Source organism: Ovis canadensis, chromosome 21, assembly GCF_042477335.2.
Source record: "Ovis canadensis isolate MfBH-ARS-UI-01 breed Bighorn chromosome 21, ARS-UI_OviCan_v2, whole genome shotgun sequence".
Classification (NCBI taxonomy): Eukaryota; Metazoa; Chordata; class Mammalia; order Artiodactyla; family Bovidae; genus Ovis; species Ovis canadensis.
Window position 1 is genome coordinate 66,928,071 of NC_091265.1, and position 20,328 is coordinate 66,948,398.

The window sequence follows — 20,328 nt, forward strand, 5'->3', positions numbered from 1 at the left end:
CTCGAGCTCCTTGTTTGTGAGATCCTGCCTAGGCATGGGAGCAAAGACCCTCCTCTCGAGGCCTGGAGCTGGAGTGAGCACCTTCCTTTCCCGGGAAGAGGGCTCCGTGGTAGTCAAGTCTTGGTGTTTCCCAGAAGGCCCCAGACACCCCCAGCTGCCCTTGACCGAGCTTCACAGGGCTTCTGAGGCCCAGCCCAGCAGGGGACAGCCCCCTACTCCCGCCATCTCCCACCCTGAAAGGCACAACCAGCCTCTGTGTCCAAGCGACCTGTGGTCGCCCACCAGGCAGAGACCCTGGAACCCCGGGGGGTCCTCCCCGGCTTTAGGGGTGCAGGGCCAGGTGGCAGGCGCTGCATGCTCCCTCCTGGTCTGCCGGCTCGCAATGCGCAGAGCAGCCAGCAGAGGGAGCCACAGGCCGGCGCCGAGGGTGGGCCTGCTGTGGTCTGGCCAGCCGCCCAGGCGCCTATGTGCCCCTGACCCCTGCCTGCAGGGTCCCCAGTCCCTGCACCGGCTGCCTGCCCCGCCCCGCAGGCCCCACGTCCTCTCTGGGGCCCCTCCCGTGGCTTGGGGCTCACCCTGCGAGAGTCTAGTTTCGATCTTGACCTCATGACTCATGCCCCCTCCCTGCTGGAGGTTTGACAGACCTGCTCCCACCCCTCCCATCCGGCCTTCCGGACAGGACCTCGAGGCTGGGAGGGCCACAGCTCTGCAGTGGGCACACAGCCACAAATCTCAGGGGTGTCCTCTGGGCCCTCTCGCTCGGGTGTGGAGGGGTGAGAAGCCTCACGGGAACGTCCCCAGCCCCGCCTGGCCACTGCCTGCCTCTGCCCAGCAATTCTTCCAAAGGTGCAATCCCAGCAGGGGCTCCAGAACCCACAGCGACCCCAGCGCACCTCCAGGACACAGACACGGGGCTGCTGGGAGACTGAAGGGGTTTAATGGCGTGGATCCTGAGACTTGGTCACCTCTCCTCCTCAGGGTGTGACCGCAGTCCAGGGCTCCGAGACTCACCTCCCGCCGCACAGCAGGCCAGGGCAGCAACCCTAAGACCTGGTCAGAGGAAGCTCAGAGCGCCTGAGCTCCGCGGAGGGCTGGGAACAGGCGTGCGGGGCCAGGGCGCTGGGGACAGGCGTGGGGGGGCGCTGGGGACAGACGTGGGGGGGGCGTTGGGGACAGGTGTGGGGGGGCGCTGGGGACAGGCGTGGGGGGGCGCTGGGGACAGGCGTGGGGGGTTGAGGGGTGCCCAGGGCCAGTCCTCGGGTGAATGGGGTTCAGTCCGTCCTCAATCCTCCAGGCGGTGAAGGAGCCCCCCAGGCCCCCCCAGGAGAGCAGCGCACTGGGTGGGTGCTGAGGCAGCCTTGGCCCGCAAGGGGCACCAACCTGGCCAGCTCAGAGCCAAGGGCAGCGGGGTGGCTGAGGTCTGCTGCCCTCCGCCCCGCAGCCGGCCTTTGGGGGGGCGGTGCAGGGGCGAGGCCTGAGGAAAGGTCCCTGACGGCTCTGGGGGTTCCTGCGGCCTCGGGAGCGGGGGTACGGGCGGCGCTCCGGGATCAGGGGGCAGGCGGAGGAGGGGCTGGCACCGCCTGGCGGCAAGTTTGGCTGAGGAGAGCGTGGGGGCGGCCTGGGGGGCGTGCGCGGGGGCAGCGCCGGGCCCGAGGTCACACCCCAGGGACCCCAGCCAGCGCGACTGTCCATCTGAGTCCAGGGTCCGAAACACGTCCGCGAACAAAAATAACACTCCAGCCGCGGGGCGCATCCCCAGCTGCAGGCCTAACTGTCCTCCTCCGCGCGCCTCTGGGTCTTGGAATGGAACCTGCTCATGAGCTCCTCCAGCTCCGACCCGCCCTGCTGCTTCTGGGGGAGAGAGGGGCGTCGGCCAGGGTCCCGCCGGCCGCCGTCCCGGCGCCGCGGGGCGGGCGGGCTCACCTCCAGGAAGGCCTTCTGCACGGTGAGCTGGCTGTACACGCGGGCGCCCTCCTCCCCGCACACCTTCCGCAGCTCGTCCTTGTTGAGAGAGAAGAGCTGCGGGCCGGTCAGGACGCCCAGGTGCTCCACGACCCTGCGGAGCGAGCGCCAGCGTGAGCGCGGCCGGGGCCCGGGCTGCCCGGCGCGGCCCCGGCGCCCGGCCCGCCCAGCTCCCCGCGCGCCCGCGCCCCGCCCAGCTCACCGCGCGCTGAAGGCCTTGGCTTCCAGCCAGGCGCGGACCTCGCGGGGCCCGGACGCGTGGGTGAGCGGCGGGGCCGCCGGCTGGCTGCGCTCCACCCGGAAGGGCCGCGCCGGCTGCGCCCGGATGTTGCTGATCTTCTTCGCCAGCTCGTCGTTGACCTCGTCCATGTGCTGCATTAGCTCTGCGGGCGCCGGGCGGCTCAGACCCGCGCCGCCGCGACCGACGGCTCCCCTCGCCCGCCCCTCCCCGGACGGGCTGCGGGGCGCTGGGGTCCAGGGTCCCCATCCCTCACCGTCTTTGTTTCCTGCGAAGCTGGGGGGCAGCTTGTGGGTTGGGCTGGCAGGACCCCAGTATTTCACTCCCTGCAGGAGGAGGGGGGCAGAGCACGGGGTGGCGGCGCCGGTAGGTCAGCTCGGCGTCCCTCCCCAGGCCTCTCCCTCCGCTCCCCGTTCCTACCCCCACCCCCAGGACCTGCTCGGGGCCCACACCTCCCCAGCCTTGGCCCAGACCCGCGAGCTTTCATCAGTCCCCACAGGGAGGGGTCCGGGCTGGGTCTTTCGCGACCTCGCCCCGCCCCAGCCGACCCATAGCGGGACAGGGCAGACCTCCCCTCACCTGTTCCTGGGGGGCGTCCTCCAGCCGGGTCTCTGCCAGGATGTTGCCAGGCACGTAGCCTGCCTGGCCGCTGCGATTCCGAAGCTTCCACCACTGGTGGCCGTCCTCCAGCACCTGCAGGCCCGGCATCCCGCCATCACCCGGCCCCCCCGCCCCCCCCCCCGCAAGCACCGGGGACCACCAGGGGGAGCCCCTCTTTACCAACGGGCCAGAGAGGGTTCTGCAGTCCCCTCTGAGCCGGCCCACGCCCAGTCCCGTGATGATGGTCACATCCTGGCCAGCACCCCTGGCCCCCCGGCCTCCCACCCTCTTCCCACTCCCCATGGGGTGTCCTGAGCCTCTAGCCTGACTGCGGATATAGATCACCCCCGCCTCCAAGCCGCTCCACTTTTTAGTGGGTGGCCTGGATTCAGGACTGGCACAAAACATGGGAAGTGCCTTGAGGGGGCTCCGGGATGGAAGTGAATGACAAGGCCCTGCTGGGTTGGGGGGTTCTTCGCCCCCCACAGGGAGAGTCCTGCCCAGCTCAGGGGCCCTTGACACCCCTCTGAGATCCCCAAGGGGGATTAGCCAGGCTGTGCTGGGGGTGCCAGGCTGAGGACCCAGAGTGGAGCCCCGGGGTCAGGCAGACGCCTTTTCTGGGAACACCCCCAGCCCCCACTCACCTCCAGGACCTCGTCCCTGAGCACTGACAGCTCGTTGGCGTTGCGGGCCGTGAAGTCATAGAGGACCTTGACGTACTTGGCCATGGCTGGCGCGGGCTCGTAGCCTCTGTGGGACAGGAAGGACTGAGGCCCCGCGCTGGGCTGGGGTCTCTCCTCGGCCTGGCACCGGGCCGGGCACAGCTTCCCAGGTGCGTGGCTGCCTCCCGTCTGCGGCGCAGAGGCTGCGGCTGTCAGCTGGGATGGAAACTGTGACAGCCCCGTTGCGTCTGGGGCCCCCTGCGTGGGGGGGCCGCAGAGGCGGGTGGCACGCGGGGGCCTGTGGGCACAGCAAGGCCCGCCCCAGCCCAGGCCCCCTCAGGGGTCTCCAGGTCCAGCCCCCAGGGGACCCAGCATCAGCTGACCATCAGGGGCTGGGCAGACGCGTTCAGAGCCACAGCCCCTCTGGCGCTGCAGACAGCGTGTGGACACGCACCGCACGGGGTGTCCCAGCCGTGGAAGGAGCAGGCCTGTGCCTGCCACCCGTGCGGGGCCATCCCTCCTGGCCAGCCTGCTGCTAGGGCACAAGGGTACCGCTCACACAGGTGTGGGCTCAGGACCCCAGGACGTGGGGGGTGGGGCTGGGGTGGCTCCTGGGGCCCTGGCTGGGGGTGTGTCAGGATGGGCTGGGGTGGAGCAGCTGGAGGCTGGAGATCAAAGGATGAAAACGTTTCTTAAAGGTGACCCTAGGCCAGGCACCAGGGGCATCAGGCTGCTGATGTGGGGCGGAAGGAGGGGCACACTTGTCTAAAACATGGATTCCAGCTCCTCCCTTCCTGAGACTGAATCCTGGGGTCCGGGAGGTAAGGTGCTCCCCACACAAGTCCAGACCAGGACCAAGAACAGAGGAGAGGAGGGGAGGGGAGGAAGGACGGGGACTCCCCGAGGCCCTGGGGCTGGGGGATATGGTCCATGGAAATGCGTATGGCGGGGGGAGGGAGGCTCCCCCACGGGGACCCTAAGCCTTCTCCTTGGGCCCTGAAGCTGGGTCTAAATCAGCCCCGACCGGGTGACTGGCATCGGTGAGACCACTTAAGTCCAGGGGTTTAGTACATATCTACATGTTTCTAAAGCATAAACGTGGAGACTGAAAAAAGATGTCATATTAGGCGGTGGATTCATGGGTGCTTTCAGGGTTCTCTCAGTCGCACACAACACAGTTGAAAGGGGGCGCTGCTCCCGTGGGGAAAGCGCTGGCGGTCGGGGGACCAGCCTCTGGCCGCCACCTGGCGGCAGCGAACCCGCCGCAGGCGTCCATCCGCTATGAGCTGCAGCACGCAGGGCTTCCCTGCCCTCCACTATTCCCCCCGGTCTGCTCAGACTCAAGTCCACTGAGCCGGTGGTGCCGCCCACAGCAGAGCATCGGTGACTGGAGGGGTGAGCGGCGCCCCGCCTCACCCTGAGAGGAGCTCACCTGGGAGTGTGCTGGGAGCTGGCCTGGGGGAGGACGTCTCCTGGGGGCGTGGGCTCCAGGACCAGGCCGTGCTTCGGGGAGTTTCTAAAGGATGGTCGGCTCACGGGAGCCGGCTGTGGGGAAGCAGGCGCCTAGGTTTGGTGTGCGGCAGGGGCTGGGCCAGGAGGGCGGGCAGTGAGGGTGGGGGGCGGAAGTGGGGTCAGCAGGGCTGCAGGAGCTCTGACCTCGTGGTCGTCGGGAGCTGCCAGCCCCTCCACCTCCCAGGGGGCCTCCTGCAGCACATCCAGGGGCGGCTCCCAGCCACTGTGGAACCTGGGCACGTAGGGGGGTGCCTGCGGCTCCCGCGGCCACTCGGAGCTGGGGTGGAAGGGCCTGGGGTGAGCTGCGCCCGCTGGCAGAGCCAACCCCACTCAGGACCCCTGGCCCACCCACCGCAGGACCCCATCCTGGTGTGCCCCGAGCGGCTGCCCTACCGGGGGCGTGTCCAGGTCTCCCCCAGGGATTCCCACAGGGCCATCTCCTTGGGGATCAGGTGGCCACGCAGGAACCCCACAGCATCGCGGGACAGCAGGGGCCTGGACACAGAGCGAGCGATGTTTGGGCCACCACAAGTGCTGACGATCTGGGGGGCACAGCCGGGGTCAGAGGGGGCTGCTGGCCGCTTTCCCCTCCCCCATCCCTCCCCCCATCTCCCATCCCCTCTACCCCCAGCGGCGCCACAGGCTGGCCCACTGTGTCCGCAGCTCTGACCGTGGATGCTGGCCCCAGCCAACTGCCCAACGTGGGCACCTGCTTCTCCCAGTCACCGACAAGCCCCCAGGTTCCCGCTTCCCCCAGCCCCAGGCACCAGGTCCAGAGGTCCGAAGAGGAAGTGCACCAGCTCAGCGGCACTGGGATTCTCGATGTGCTTCTGCAGCTTGGCCTGGGGGAGGGGAGCGGGCACACGGTGGGGGAGGGGAGCGGGCACACGGGGGGGGGGAGCGGGCACAGGGATGTGGGGGCAGGTGGCACCGCGGACAAGCGGGACCCCATCCCCCACGTCAGCTCAGCGGGACGGGGCGGTCCTTGCCCTCACCAGCAGGTTGAAGGCCAGCTTAGTCTTCTGGAAACAGTCCACAAACTCAGCCTCCGAGGGGGGCCGCGCCCGTAGCGTGAGGACGCCCTCTGGATGGGGGCCGGACGTTAGCCTGGCTGGCCCGCTGTCGCCGTGCCCGGCGGGTCTGGCCTCAGCCTGAGGCTGCCCACCAGCTCGGCCGCACCTTCCCTGCTCAGGGGTCACTCTGCCCCCCGCCCCGCCCCCGCCCCGCACCTGCCGGCCCCTTCTTCCCCTTCTTCTTTCCCTTCTTGCGCTGATTCAGCTGCTTGAAGGCCTCCGCCGCCTTCTGCAGCCGCGCCACGAACCACTCAATGTCGTCCAGGGCGCAGTTGAGGATTTGCTGGGGTCAGAGTAGGGCAGGGGTCAGCCTCAGGCGGCCCGACCCGCCGCAGGGACACCCCCACTTGCTGCCTCTTGGCCCCCGGACCGGGGGAGGGGGTGGTTGGAGGGCTGGTCGAGGGGCCCGGAGTGCCTGGGGCGCCCCGCGCGAGACCCACCGTCTCCTTCTCGATCCTCTGCGCCAGCGCGGCCCGCGGCTCCTCCTCCAGCGACTCGCGGCGGCGGAGGCCTGCACGGAGCACAGCTGCGGCTGACCGGCCCGCCGCCCACCTCTGCTGCCGCCCCCAGCCGCGCCCCGCGGGGCCCACCTAGCTCTCCCAGCGGCGTCGGCAGGCCCACTCGGTTCTTGGTGGAAGGGGAGTCCCCGCCGAAGCGCTGGAAGGGGATGGGGGCCGGGCCCGGGGCCGCGGGCAGGATCGACAGCCGCTGCCGGATCTTCTCCAGGTGGCCCCTGAGGCGGACGAGGGGCGGCTCAGCCCGGTGCAGCCCCCGGCCCAGGCCCGCCGCCCCGGCCCCTCCGAGCCCCCTACTTGAGGGTCTGCGGCCGCATCTTCTTCCCCAGGCGGCAGTCCGCCAGCGCGCTCTCGATGTCCTCGTGCACGAGCTCCGCCTGCGGGGTGGGGGCGGCGGGCGTCAGGCCGGCTCTCAGGAGGGACGCGCGCCCCCCGAGCCCACGGCCGCCCGCCTCACCTCCACCTCGTCGCAGTGGAAGAAGTGGACGTCGGGCTTGCTCTGGTCCGAGTCCTGGCACACGAGCAGCAGCACGGACGGGTAGCGCAGCTGGTTGAGCACCGTCTGGCTGTGCCGCACGCTGGGCAGAGGGAAGTTCTCCAGCTCCTCCTGGGGGACAGGAGGCTGGGAGCGGCTCCCGGGGGTGGGCTCAGGGAGGGGGCGCCACGGACACGGGCTGACTGGCCTGGCCTGTGGCCTTCAAGGTCCACACCGCGCGCCCGCCTCGGTCCAGCCCTGGAGGGCTCTGGCGAGGGGGGCGTGGGCCTGTGGGGCGTGGCTCCCCCGACTCCAGCCCCGCCGGGTCCTCCTGCCCTCTGCCCTCCGCCTTCAGGTCCCGTAGACAGGCCCAGCACGCCTGGCAGGACCAGCCCGCGCCCTCCTCCCGCCGAGGCACCTGCGACTCCATATCCAGCAGCCGCAGCGACTGGCCGTCGACCTGCAGCAGCATCTCCTGTGTCCAGATTTTCTCCTTGGAGCTCAGCTGCACCAGCTTCCGGATGGCGTCTTCCACCGACGTGATGGCCTCGCTCTTGTCCATGATGAACGTAGCCAGGTGCTGGGTGGGTGGGCAGGGTGTCACCCTGGGCGCAGCCCTCCTGGTGTCAAGGGCCAAGGGGCTGTGCCTGGGGGTCTGAGGGGAACAGCCCTGCCCTGGGGCTCTGAGGAGACAAAGCCCCACCTTGGGGGGCTGTCTCTCGGGGCCACAGACAGGCCCCGGTGAACCCTTAGCAGCCCTGCACACACCCCATCCCCCTGCCCAGCCTCATCCGCCCGCGGCTGGGGGACGCAGCGCCCCTGGTCCCCTGCAGCCGGGCGGGGCCTCCGCCCCTGCTGTCTCTGCCCACCCGGCTGCTCCCAACTCCCTCTTCTTTCCAGACGCTCCTGGGGCGCTTTCCTCCCTGACTGCCCAGCCACAGTCTCCCTGTCACCACGTCTCTGACCTGCCCTTTTGTTTATCATCATCCGATGTGGGGTACCACGCACTTCTCTGCCACCTGCCTGCTGTCTCCCCTGTGACAGGGCCGGGCCCACGGCAGGCCCCCAGTGAATGTGTAGGGAGGGAGTGAGCAGCCCACAGGGGCCCCCGGCAGGCTAGCCCTGCCCACCCCCTCCTCTCTCTGGAAGCCTGGCTCGGGCGCCTTGTCCTCCCAGGAGCCCCCGAGTGTCTGCGCCAACCTTTGTTGAGACAGCTGGGTAAATACTGACATAAACTCTTAAGTAGGCAAGGCTTAGCCACAGAATGTGGATGCACGAAGGGGGACTTTGCGTGACCTCAGGAAGGCTTCTCCCCTGGGGGACTTTGCTAAGCCAGGAAGAAAACCCAGATACTCGGAAGATCAGGACTTCCCTGGGGGTCCTGTGGCTAAGGCTGTGCTGCCGCTGCAGGGGCCGCGGGTTCAATCCTTGGTTGGGGAGCTAGGATCCCACATGCCAGGCAGCACGGCCACAGGAAATAAAGAAGGAGACAAAAGGACAAAACCCATAAATCTGACCTAAAAAAAATTCTGCTTGTGAAAAAAAATACCACATACAAAGTTTTAAAAAAAGTGAGAAAACACAAAATAATAGCTATAATAGACTTGATGCAGACTAATTTTCTTAAAGTAGAAAAAGACTGATCTGTATTACAATGATAGTTCTTACTTTGCTAAGCGCTCTATTTTATTTAATAATTAAGGACACCAACAGTAAATGAATAAATAATGAAAGAATAAGTAAATAAGTATAAAAGATTAACAGCCCAATTGAAAAATCGACAAAAGGTATGAACAGAGAGTCTACAGGAAAACAGACACGGAGTAACCTTTCAGCATAGAAAATTATACACCAGGGACCTCCCTGGCAGGCCACTGGCCAGGACTCTGAGCTCTGACTGCGGGTCTGGGGACTTAGATCCCACCAGCTACACGGTGCAGCCAAAAACCGAAAGAAGACAATTCTGTGCAGACTCGTTTGATACCAGAATTGCAGATTGAAGCCTCATGAGAATATTCCTCTAAGAATGAGTTTCCTGCCTTCTGTTGCTCTGGTGGGTAACGCTGGCCGGTTAAGATGTGGAGAAAGGGGGCCTCGCCTGGCCGCTCCGGGAGGAGTTGGTGACACTGGGCCGGGCCAGGGGCTTCCCTCTTATGTTTCCACCCAGGCAACCTGCACATGTGAAGGGACGAGGCCACTCCCCGAACAACTCAGAGGCTGGGCTACAGGTCCACGGGCAGGTTGGAGAGGGAGCAGAAACACGCAGTGACTGTCAGGCAGCCAGTCTGTCTGCAAAGCATACCAAGCATACCGCCCGTCGTTCCAATCCCCTGAAGACACAGCCTGTGTCCTCTGACACAGTAGAGTTAATTTAGCAATCAATACCAGACTCTTTACTGCAAAACCTACTAACTGGAAATTGAGCAACATCTTTCTAAATTACTCTGGGTCTACACCTATAGAAACACATACTTCCAAATGACAAGTGAGTGAAAGTAAATCACCAGGAAAATGAAATACCTAGTAACAAAGGAGAACAGACACAAAATAATCCCAAACTTACGGGGTGCAGCAACAGCAGCACCAGAGCGAGTTCCTACCTATAAATGCTCACACTGTTAAATGCTTAAAAAGCAGAAAGATCTAAACAGCCCCTGGGTCAAAGAAGTCACAAGGAAAAGTGGAAAATATTCCAAGTTGCATCAAGGTGGAGAGGTTTAGAGCTTATCACAGTCAGTGAAGTAAGTCAGACAAATATCATATGGTGTCACTCATACAGGGCTTCCCTGTAGCTCAAGTGGTAAAGAATCTGCCTGCGAAGGAGACCAGGGTTCAATCCCTGGGTCGGGAAGATCCTCTGGGGAAGGGAATGGCGACCCACTCCAGTATTCTTGCCTGGAGAATCCCACGGACTGAGGAGCCTGGTGGGCTACAGTTCGTGGGGTCTCGAAGAGTCAGACGTGAGTGGGTGACTGAAACACATCACTCGTATGTGGAATCTAATTTTAAAATACGATACGGACGAACTTACAAAACAGAAACAGCCTCACAGATTTCAGAAACAAGCTATGTCACCAGAGGGAAAGTGGGGGGAGAGATAGATTAGGAGCCTGGGATTAACACACTGCCGTGTATAAAATAGGTAACCAACAAGGGCCTACTGTGTAGCACAGGGAACTGTCTGCAGTGTTCTGTAATAACCCACATGGGTAAAGAATCTGAAAAAGGAGGATTATCTGTATAGCCGAAACTCTCTGCTGTACATCTGAGACTAACACAACATTGTAAATCAGCTATACTCTAATAAAGTAAAATTAGAAAAGAAAATGTTCTGAGCTGACCAGTCAAAACGAGCACATCAAAACTTGCAGGAGACCGCTGAAGGAGTCCCTCGGGGAACATTATGGCTGTAAGTGGACATCAGAAAAGAAGAAGGGCAGTTTCAATGGTCTGCACATTCTTCTTAGGAAACTAGAAAATGGCAACCACATGGAACCTCGTGGGACTGCCCTGGCTCAGACTCTGCAGGGGCGGGTGTTCAGTCCCTGGTCAGGGAACCAGATTCAGTGAAGACGGAAGACCCCATGTGCTATAGCGAAGGCCTCTCACAGCCGCGGAAATAAAAGAAACCAGAGCAAGTGGGAAGAAGGAAATTAAGAGCAGAAACCAACAGACTAGTAAAACAAACAGAGAGAAAAACCCACAAAGCCCAAGGTGGTTCTGAAAGGGTTGATGAAATTGATAAACCCTTAGCAAGAGTGATCAAGAAAAAAATAGAGAAAACACAATGATCAATGACCAGAAGGAAGGAGGGGGCATGACCAGAGATCGCACAGGCACAAAAGTGAACTCATAATAAAAGAAACCGTGCCAGAACGAAAGCCCTATATTCAGGGCCTCACAGGTGAATCCCAGCAAACACTTGGAGGAGTCCCAACCTTCCATTAACCGTTTCTGAAGACGAGAGGAGCAGCAACACCACTCCGCTCATCTTATAGGGCCGACATAATTCTGATAGCAAGACCTACCAAGGGCTTTGCAAGAAGAGAAAGCTGCAGACCGATGCTCTAATAAATATTAGAGCAAAAAATCCTCAACAAAATATTAGCAAATTAGTCTTGCCAACACATAAGAAGGCTAATAAACCATTAGTAAGTGAAATTTATCCTAGAAATGCAAGGCTGGTGCAACATTTTAAAGAAACAGTGATTCAGGACTTTCCTGGTGGTCTGGTAGTTAAGAACCTGTGTGCCAAAGCAGGGGACACAGGTTCCATCCCTGTTCCAGGAAGATCCCACATACCGAGGGGCAAGGAAGCCCATGTGCCCCCACTACTGAACCCGAGAGCCTTAGCCCGTGCCCCGCAACGAGAGGAAGCCCGTGTGGAGCACAGCAGACCCAACGCAGCCAAAAACCCCAAAACCCAGCAAGACTCGTACGTTAACAGGATAGTAGGGACATCCCAACTGAGGAAGCACTTGATGAAATTCAACAACTTTCACGATAAAAACTCTCAGCAAACGAAAGAATGGAAAGGCACTTTCCCATTCTCGTAAAGGGCGTCTACAGAGGCAGGCAGCTGATGAAACAGGGAGTTCTGAACACTTTCTTCTAGACGGGACATAGGCAAGGATGCCCACCATCATTATTATTGAGCACTATCCTGATGGTTCTAGCAAGAGCAATAATGTAAGAAGACGAAGTGGTTAAAATTAAGAAATTAAGTACTGTATTTTCAGACAAAACGACTCATAAAAGATCCAAGGAATCTACAAGCAATTCCTGAAACGAATGAATGAATTCAGCGAAGACTTAGGATACTCAATCACTTTACAAAATTCAGTTGTACAAAACAAATGCTACAAGACAACTGGAAAATTAAATTTAAAAAATGATATAATTTATAACAGCATATAAAAATCAAACACCCAAGGAATATTTTAACAAAGAGCTGTGAGACCTCTGTAGTAAAAAAAAAAAAATCACAAAAAAGGCCTGAGAGAGATTAGAGAAGACCTAGTAAGTGAAGAGGTGCCCTGTTTATGGGTCGGAAAGACGCAGAGCGGAGTCTCCCTAAACTGATCCTCAGACTCGACTCAGTGCAAATCAAGATTCCAGCAGGCTTCTGGGGGGAGGGGTAAAAATGGACAATTTGATTCTAAAATGTCAGTGCAAGCCCGAAGAACTCAGAATAGTCAAGAAAACCTTAAAGAAAAAGAACAAAATTGCCTGATTTCAAGACGGTTAATAAGCCAGAAAGAGGTAGAATTGCATGAAGCACAGAGAATCCAGGAACAGACCCATCCAGACCCAAACAGTCACTCTTTGACAAAGGCACCGAAGTGATTATGAGGGAGGAAAAACAGCTTTGTTGTAACTGCACTTCCTACAGGGAAGGTTAGCCTTGGGTCTCAAACCAAAAAATGAATGTAAAGTGGATTATAGCTCTAAAAGGTGGACGCGGTGACAGAATCCCTCTTTGTGGGCTCTGAAATCACTGCAGGTGGTGACTGCAGTCATGAAGTTAGAAGATGCTTGCTCCTTGGCGAGAAAGCTACGACAAACCTAGACAGTGTGTTAGAAACAAAGGCGTCATTTTGCCGACGTCTGTGCGGTCGAGGCTGTGGTCTTCCTAGTAGTCAAGTACAGATGTGAGAGCAGGGCCATAAAGAAGGCCGAGCGCCTAAGAATTGATGCTTTCAAACTGTGGTGCTGGAGAAGACTCTTCAGAGTCCCCTGGACAGCAAGGAGAGCAAACCAGTCAATCTTAAAGGAAATCAACCCTGAATACTCATTGGAAGGACTGACACTGAAGCTGAAGCTCCAATCCTTTGGCCACCTGATGTGAAGAACTGACTCAGTGGAAAAGACCCTGATGCTGGGAAAGATTGTGGGCAGGAGGAGAAGGGGACGACAGAAGATGAGATGGTTGGATGGCATCACCAATGCAATGGGTATGAACTTGGGTAAATTCCGGGAGATGGAGAGGGACAGGGAAGCCTGGCGTGCTCCAGTCCCTGCGGTCTCGAGGAGTCAGACCGGACTTGGAGACTGGACAGCAACACAGACCTAAACGTAACAGCCTAGACCACAAAGTGGGACTTTCCACATGGCGCTGGTGGTGAAGAGTCCGCCTGCCAATGCAGGAGACGCGAGAGGCGTGGGTTTGATCCCTGAATCGGGAAGATCTCAGTCCGTGGGGTCACAAAGAGTTGGACATCACTGAAGCAACTTAGCACACACACAAACTACAAAGTGTCTAGAAGAAAATGCAAGACGTTTTCAGAGCCTTGGGTCAAGCGACGACCGAAGCAAATAAGACTTCTCAAGCTCCCCAAAACCACCTAACCATTAAAGAAAAAAATGGATGTGACTGGAAGTCATCAAAATTAAACATTTCTACCCGCTTCAACACAGTTAATGCATGTGCGTTGACAAGCCAGACTCGGAGGAGGTATTTCTTATCCATACATCTTTAGCTGAATGCGAAGGACCCACCACTGCTCAATAAGAAACCTATACATCTGACATGGACACAGGCAGCACCCCACGAAGGGTCCAGGGGCCAGACGGGGCTTTGGACCTGGAGAACTCTTTCGTACACACAGCATCTTTGAAATGAGTTTACCAAGCAGAAGAGCCAAGATGGTTGTAAACTCTACGAGTTCCGTTTTACAGGATTCTCAAAAACGCGCGACTGCAGGAACGGGGGGCGGAGCAGCGCTGCCGAAACCTGGGGCATGGGCGGTCGCAACCACGGAGGACAGAGCCATCCGGTGTCCTGAGCGCGCTGCTGCAGAGCCTCACACTCCAGCCCCCGAGGTCCACGCCACAGTGCATCGCTGCTGCTGCTGCTAAGTCGCTTCAGTCGTGTCCGCCTCTGTGCGACCCCATAGATGGCAGCCCACCAGGCTCCCCTGTCCCTGGGATTCTCCAGGCAAGGACACTGGAGTGGGTTGCCATTGCCTTCTCCACATGGTGTATTAGTTTGGAATAAAGAAACAAATCCACAAGCCTCGGGCACCCCCTCCCAATGCCACGGTCGGTCTGATCTTGTCGCCACCTCTCTCTCTTTTTCTCTCTCTCTCGGCTTCAGTTTCCTCGTCTGGGTGGTGGTTTAGTCACTACGTCGAGACCGACTCTGCAACCCCATGGACTATGGCCCCCTAGGCTCCTCTGTCCGTGGGATTTTCCAGGCAAGAATACTAGAGCGGGTTGACATTTCCTTCTTCAGGGGACCTTCCCGACCCAGGGATGGAATCCACAGACCTGCATCTCCTCCAGGCAGACTCTTTCACTTCTGAGCCATCAGGGAATGCAGGCGGGGCCACAGATCGCCCACTTCCTCAGCCCTGCTGGCTGCTGGGTGGGCAGGAGAGGTGCCCCGAGCCGGGGTCCTTCACAGGCTAGTTTGGACTAAAATCTAGAAGTGCTGGGAGGCCCCAGTGACCAGGCGGCTCCTCACCAGGAGGGCAAAGTTCCTCTGTGGAGGGCTGCCCTGGGTGCTGAGCCAGTAGCAGGCACAAGCTGGCCGAACAGAGGCCTCCTGCGCAGGCTGGCATGAGGGGCTGATCACAGCACAACCCTGGGCAAAAGCCCCAGGACCCCCTTGGCTCAGTGGACCCGCTCTTTAGACAAGAAGGCTGAGGCTCAGAAAGCAGTGACTCCCGTGGCTGCCGGGGCATGGCGGGTTCTATGGGGAGGAAAATATTTACCTTTCTGCTCCAGGTCCCCACGCCACCTTCCTGGTCCAGGTCCCCCCACCTTCCTGCACCAGGACCCCCACCTTCCTGCTCCAGGGTCCCCACCCCACCTTCCTGCTCCAGGGTCCCCACCCCACCTTCCTGCCATGGGGTCCCTCCACCTTCCTGCTCCAGGTGCCCCCACCTTCCTGCTCCAGGTCCCCACCCTACCCTCCTGGTCCAGGTCCCCCCACCTTCCTGGTCCAGGTCCCCCCACCTTCCTGCACCAGGTCCCCCCACCTTCCTGCTCCAGGTGCCCCCACCTTCCTGCTCCAGGTCCCCACCCCACCCTCCTGGTCCAGGTCCCCACCCCACCTTCCTGCTCCAGGTCCCCACCCCACCTTCCTGCTCCAGGTCCCCCCACCTTCCTGCTCCAGGTCCCCCCACCTTCCTGCTCCAGGACCCCCCAACTTCCTGCACCAGGACCCCCCACCTTCCTGCCATGGGGTCCCCCCACCTTCCTGCTCCAAGACCCCCACCTTCCTGCACCAGGTTCCCCCATGTTCCTGCTCCAGGATCCCCCACCTTCCTGCTATGGGGTCCTCCCACCTTCCTGCTCCAGGACCCCACCCTCACCTTTCTGCTCCAGGCCCCCCCCACTTCCTCCCTTCTCATCCTTTCCCAGCCCTCTTGTCCTGCAGGTTGGGACAGTGACCAGGAACCAGGAACTTGCCAGCTGCCAGGAACAGGAAGGTCATTTAAAAAACATGTTTCCTGGGTTCTAAGTGTGAATTAAAACTGACCCGGGAGCAAAGGTCTCCTGAGCTGTTAGCTGGTCTAAAGTTCGGTTGTCCATCTTTCCCGGCTCCATGGGAGTCGCTGTCAAGGCCCCCAGGAGGAGCTCAGAAACAAGTCTGATGGCTCCACCCTCCCACTCCAGCCTCTGCTGTGGGGCCAGGAGGACAGCTTCCTCCCCACCGGGCCCTCTGTCTGAGGGCTGCGGGGGCACCCAGAGTCCATCCTCGCCTGCCTGTGTCTCCCCGGGCATCCCCCGACCCTGACACAGCCGCAGGGCTCCTGCGCCCTCACACGGGGAGCTCCCCGGACGAGAGTGGGGCTCCCCACCTGCGGGGAGCTCAGACGCGGCCTGCTGCGGGACCACGCCTCCCCGGGCCAGGCCTTGCTTCCCTACACAGAGCACAGGCGCGCCCTGTGGGGTCGGGGGGCTCACCTGGACGTGGTACTGGGAGGTCTCGTTCATGACGACGTTGGAGTTGGAGTACTTCTTCCTCTGCTCTGAACAGGGGACACGGTCACTCGGCCCCACAGGCAGGACCCAGGCAGGGCCGAGGGGAGGCCAGAACGCAGGCTGCCTATGGGCCCCTCACGACCTCCAGGATGGACACGGGTGCATGGAATGGGGGGCGGCCTCTCCTTGCAGAACCCGGGGCTCCCTCCGTCCACAGGAGGGACCCCCAGCTCAGCGAGGTGAAGGCACGGCTGTGCCCAGGTCTGCCCTGGAGCGGGTGTAGGAGGCTCAGCCTCTCCCCACGTAGGCCCCGGGCCCATCTGCCTGGGGAGGGGTCTGGTCCAGGCCTTGCCCCGACTCCAAGGGCTGCCAGAGACCATCTCGCTGCCCTTCCCGGGGCTCCTTGCTTTCCAGGGCCTGTGTGACTGAGGGAAGGTCGGAGCTGGGCGAGGGGGCTGGCCGGGCCCCGCCCTCCGGGAGTAGACAGCTGGCACTCAGCCAGGCAGGAGCCCCGGCACCCCTCCTCCGGAGGATCGGGTGGCAGAGAGGAGCGCAGAGAATCAATATTGATGCTCCCTGAATTATTCCTAAGGCCTCTCCCCTTACTGACCCACTGGGGGAGGGCTGTTCTGTGGCCAGAGTTTGGGGGCGGGGCCTGAGCACCTGTTGGTTGGTTTGGGCCCAGGGGCCTCCTCTGGGGGCCCAGGCTGTTCTGCCTTCCCCTGTGGGGCCCTGGCACAGCCCTGGGGAGGGCAGTGGGGAGACTCTCCCCGCTGACTGTCCCCAGCCTCCTGTTGTCAAACCTCACTCACCAAACAGGTCCTTGGCACTCATCTTGGGCACACCGTCAGACCGGCCCAGGCTGCCGCTGCAGAGGAGGGGCTGGTGAGGGTGGGGCCACGCCACACCCCCGCCTTGGGACGGCTGGGCGGGTGGGGGTGTTGAGGGGTGGGCGGGTGGGGCGGGAGCTCACTTGGCGGCACCCGGACAACAGCTCATGGACCCTGATTGGCTCATGGCGTCCTCGACGGTGGCTGGCGGGAGGAGGGCAGACCTCAGTGTGGCCGGAGTCCAGGGTTTGGTGCCTGGCCCACACCTGAGTGGACAGGGGAATCAAGCGAACCCCTCGGCCAGACCCGGCCGGGGCCCTGTCGCTCCCACGCAGGGCCCAGGTCTCCTCCTCCCCACCCCTCAGGCCAGGGCCTGGCCAGATTCCCCAGGGTGCCTGGGTAGGTGGTCCTCAGGGAGCAGAGCCCAGCCTTCTGGACACAGCAGGCCCAGTCATGCTCCACGACCTGGCTGGTGCTCACTGCACCCCCATCACTCCGCAGACCCTCGGTCCTCCACAGGGACCTCCGGGGCGTGCCAACAGGGGGGCCCCACCTCCAGAGGCTGTCTGGGGTAGAGTTTTGAGGAATATGTCCTGGGGCTCTGCAGGGGCCTCAGGGGAAGCAGGCACCTTCCAAACAGAGGGAATAGTAAGTTTAAAGGCCCTGAGGCAGTCAGAGCCAGACAAGGGAGGAAGGCAGCAGAGGCTGAGGCGAGAGCCTGGGGAGGGAGGCAGGGGCGTAGGGACACAGAGCCACCCCCTGGGTGCCAAGCACAGCCTGGCACCCCTGGGCCAGGATGACGTGCCCTGTGGGATTCGTGCTCCGTGGGGACACCGGGGCCCACACCTGCACCCAGCGGATGGCACCGGCGACGCCATCCATCTGCGGCTTTAGTGTTAGGGGCCTGCAGGGTCGGGCCACAAGCCAGCGGTGCTGGCATCCAGCGAAGGGGCTGCCTAGGACTTTTTGCCTGGACTTTCCAGGTTCTACCTACAGAGAAGCTCCCAAGAGGGTTGAGGGACTGGGGGCTTCAGGTCACCCCTCCGCATCCCCAGGGTCTGGACTTGGCCAGATTCCTCTGTCCATCTGCCTGTGGAGAATGCCCGGAATGCTTCTGGCCTCAGTAGGTGAGCCGGAGTGTTTGATTAGTGGGATTCCTGGAGGGCTGAGCTGAGGGTGCTGGGCACGTGTGTCCAGTACACACACACACACACACCCCTGGGTGAGACCTAGGCCTGTGGGCGGACACCTGGGTTGTTCTCTGACTCCCTGGGGCGGGGTGGGGGGCTCAGAGCCAGCCAGGAAGGTGACTCCAGGCGCTGGCATCTAGGTTGGGGAGCAGCTGGGGGAGGGGCCGCCTATGGGGCGGGAGTGGGGAGCACGGGTTTCAGCCGGCTGGGGTGGGGCCAGCACTGGCCCTGAGGGCCACGGGCTGCACTTCGGTTTCACTGTGGCCATTTTCCGGGTGCGTAGGGACGACGGCATGTTGTGCCGGGTCAAGCCTGGAGGGGAGGAGGCCCGAGCAGGGCAGGGAGGGCGGAGGGACCAGCTCCAAGTTCAAATTCCAGCTCCCAGAAGAGTGACCTTGGGGAGGAGTCAGCTTGAGGCCAGGGAGCCAGGTGGGGCCCTGGGATGGGGGAGCCCCTCCAGCTGGGCTGCGCCCAGGTCTGGATGCTGCGGGCACTGCTGGGCGGGGCGGGAGCCGCTGCTGCCACGGGCAAAGCTGGAGCGGAGAAAGGGGTCCCGGGGTCAGGCTGCCCTAGCGGAGGCGGACGGGTCGCCCGCCAGGCCCTGCCTCCCAGCAGAGCTGGGGCTGACTACATCAGGGCAGGGACACAGGTGGTCAGTGGGCACTTCAGAAGCCCGGGAGCCCTGCCCACCGACCTCCTCTGCCATGGCAGACGCCTGAGACAGGGGCTGCCCAGGCCAGGCCAACGCAACCCAGACTGGAGGCACATGGGCCTGCGCCGTGCGGCCCCAGCTCCCCCACCCTCCACCTCCCACACCCCAGACTTGATCCAGGGCCTGACCCTGGACTGGGGCTCACTCCCCAGCTCCCACAGCCAGGAAGCCGGCCCCAAAGGAGCCCCCAGCCTGCCAGGCATCGGGGTCGGGGCGCAGGGTCCCGGACCTTTGAGGGGCAGGAGAACCCCCTCAACACCTTCTTCACTGGAGGAGGGGCTTCCTCCTACTGAGCCCAAGGTTGGGAGGGGCTGTCTGACTCAGAAGTCACTGGCTTACAAACATCCCCAGCTCACGGCGCCGCCCCAGGACCAGACGGGGCAGGCCAGGCCGCAGGCCCCGCTCCTGGCCGCCAGCCCAGGGAAAGCCCGTGGGCCCGGCGCAGCCCCTCTCGCCAATGCCCCGCGCGCCCCAGCCCGGCCTGTAGACCCAGGCGGAGCCCCGCGTCGTGCCGCCACCTGGGGAAACCGAGGCCCGGGGACCCGCCGGCCGCCGCTCCGGCGCCGAGCGGGTGCGGGCGCCAAGCGAGGTCGGGGCGCTCACCTGCTCTTCTCGCAGCCCCGCTCCTGGCCGGCCGTCCGCTGGTCCCTTCGTCCGCGCGTCCGCCTGCCCGTCTGTCGGTGCCTGGCTCGGAAGGAGGGAGGGACGCACGGAGGGGCCGGGGCGGGGCACGGGGAGGAACCTGAGCGGCAGGTTAGTCACCTCGCGCGGGCTGGCCCTGGGCAGGGGCGGGGGCACGCGGATGGCCCGCCCCCCGAGGCTCCCGGGACAGGGCCCCCAGCACACACGCCGTCTCCCTGCGCAAACCCCACCCGGAGAGCCGGGGCGCCGGTGGGCGCGCGGCCCGCGCGCCCGTCCCTCGCGGGGGTGGCAGGAGGGCGCACCTTGACGCTTTGAGGTTCTGCCCGCAGGCCAAGCTGCCTGCGGAGCCCCGGGGAGGGCAGACCTGTGCCTGCTAGGTGCCCCCAGCCTCAGGGCCCCAGCACTCTGGCCGGAGGCCCATCCTCTTCGCCTGGTACCCCTCTGGTCTGGAGAGGGCGCCAGGGCCGGGCTTCAGACTGTGAGTCTCCAAGGTAGGACCACTGGCCAGAGATCCTGCCGTCCTGTGCCCTGAGCCGGCCAGGTGGGGGGCAGGGAGGTGTCCCTCCTGACGTCTTTCTTCACGCTGCCCAGCCCAGGTGGGCACTCCAAGAGGGGTGGGGCTGTTCCTTGGCAGGGGTTGGGACGCCTGTGGCCCAGGATGTCCTTGAGTGGCCGGGCAGCCAGCGTGAAGGCGCTCCAGGCAGCGACCCCTGCCTTAGGCCAGGCCCCAAGCCCTGCCCGTAGTTTTGTCTTTCCTCCTTCTGAGCTGACCCCCTCAGGATGGTGCTGCCCACCGAGCTGGGTGAAGAGGAAGTGGAGAGGAGGGCAGGCGCCCCCAGGGCTCTCCTACTGCTCCTGGGTGGGGGGAGCAGGGAAGCGTGTGTGAGGTGCTGGTGTCCCAGGGTCGAGGAGAGCGGGCAGCTTGCCAGGAACCCCTGGGGAAGGAGGCACCCTGTCCCGGAATGTCAGCGGCACTGCCCCTTCCC

The 20,328-nt window shown here is 62.3% G+C and overlaps 1 protein-coding gene across 5 annotated transcripts; it reads right to left on the minus strand.

The window, feature by feature from the left end:
• Positions 1 to 915: 915 nt before the first annotated feature.
• Positions 916 to 19,469, minus strand: EPS8L2 (EPS8 signaling adaptor L2). Of its 5 annotated transcripts, XM_069566395.1 has the most exons (22): positions 19,304 to 19,386; positions 18,383 to 18,521; positions 16,942 to 17,064; positions 16,781 to 16,836; positions 15,951 to 16,015; positions 7,456 to 7,617; positions 7,020 to 7,169; positions 6,860 to 6,939; positions 6,638 to 6,780; positions 6,488 to 6,558; positions 6,204 to 6,330; positions 5,970 to 6,058; positions 5,742 to 5,816; positions 5,368 to 5,516; positions 5,119 to 5,251; positions 4,895 to 5,007; positions 3,445 to 3,550; positions 2,780 to 2,893; positions 2,457 to 2,526; positions 2,165 to 2,345; positions 1,924 to 2,056; positions 916 to 1,851 (listed from the first exon to the last, which is right to left on the minus strand). In XM_069566395.1, exons 3-22 carry the CDS (start codon positions 16,983 to 16,985, stop codon positions 1,768 to 1,770), a joined length of 2,145 nt encoding a protein of 714 aa, XP_069422496.1. In that variant the 5' UTR covers positions 16,986 to 17,064; positions 18,383 to 18,521; positions 19,304 to 19,386; the 3' UTR covers positions 916 to 1,767. The 5 variants fall into 5 exon arrangements, with proteins under 5 accessions (XP_069422496.1, XP_069422494.1, XP_069422495.1 ...); XM_069566393.1 differs by lacking the exon at positions 18,383 to 18,521 and having other exon boundaries at positions 19,304 to 19,469; XM_069566394.1 differs by lacking the exon at positions 18,383 to 18,521 and having other exon boundaries at positions 16,942 to 17,002; positions 19,304 to 19,391.
• Between the last annotated feature and the right edge of the window lie 859 nt (positions 19,470 to 20,328).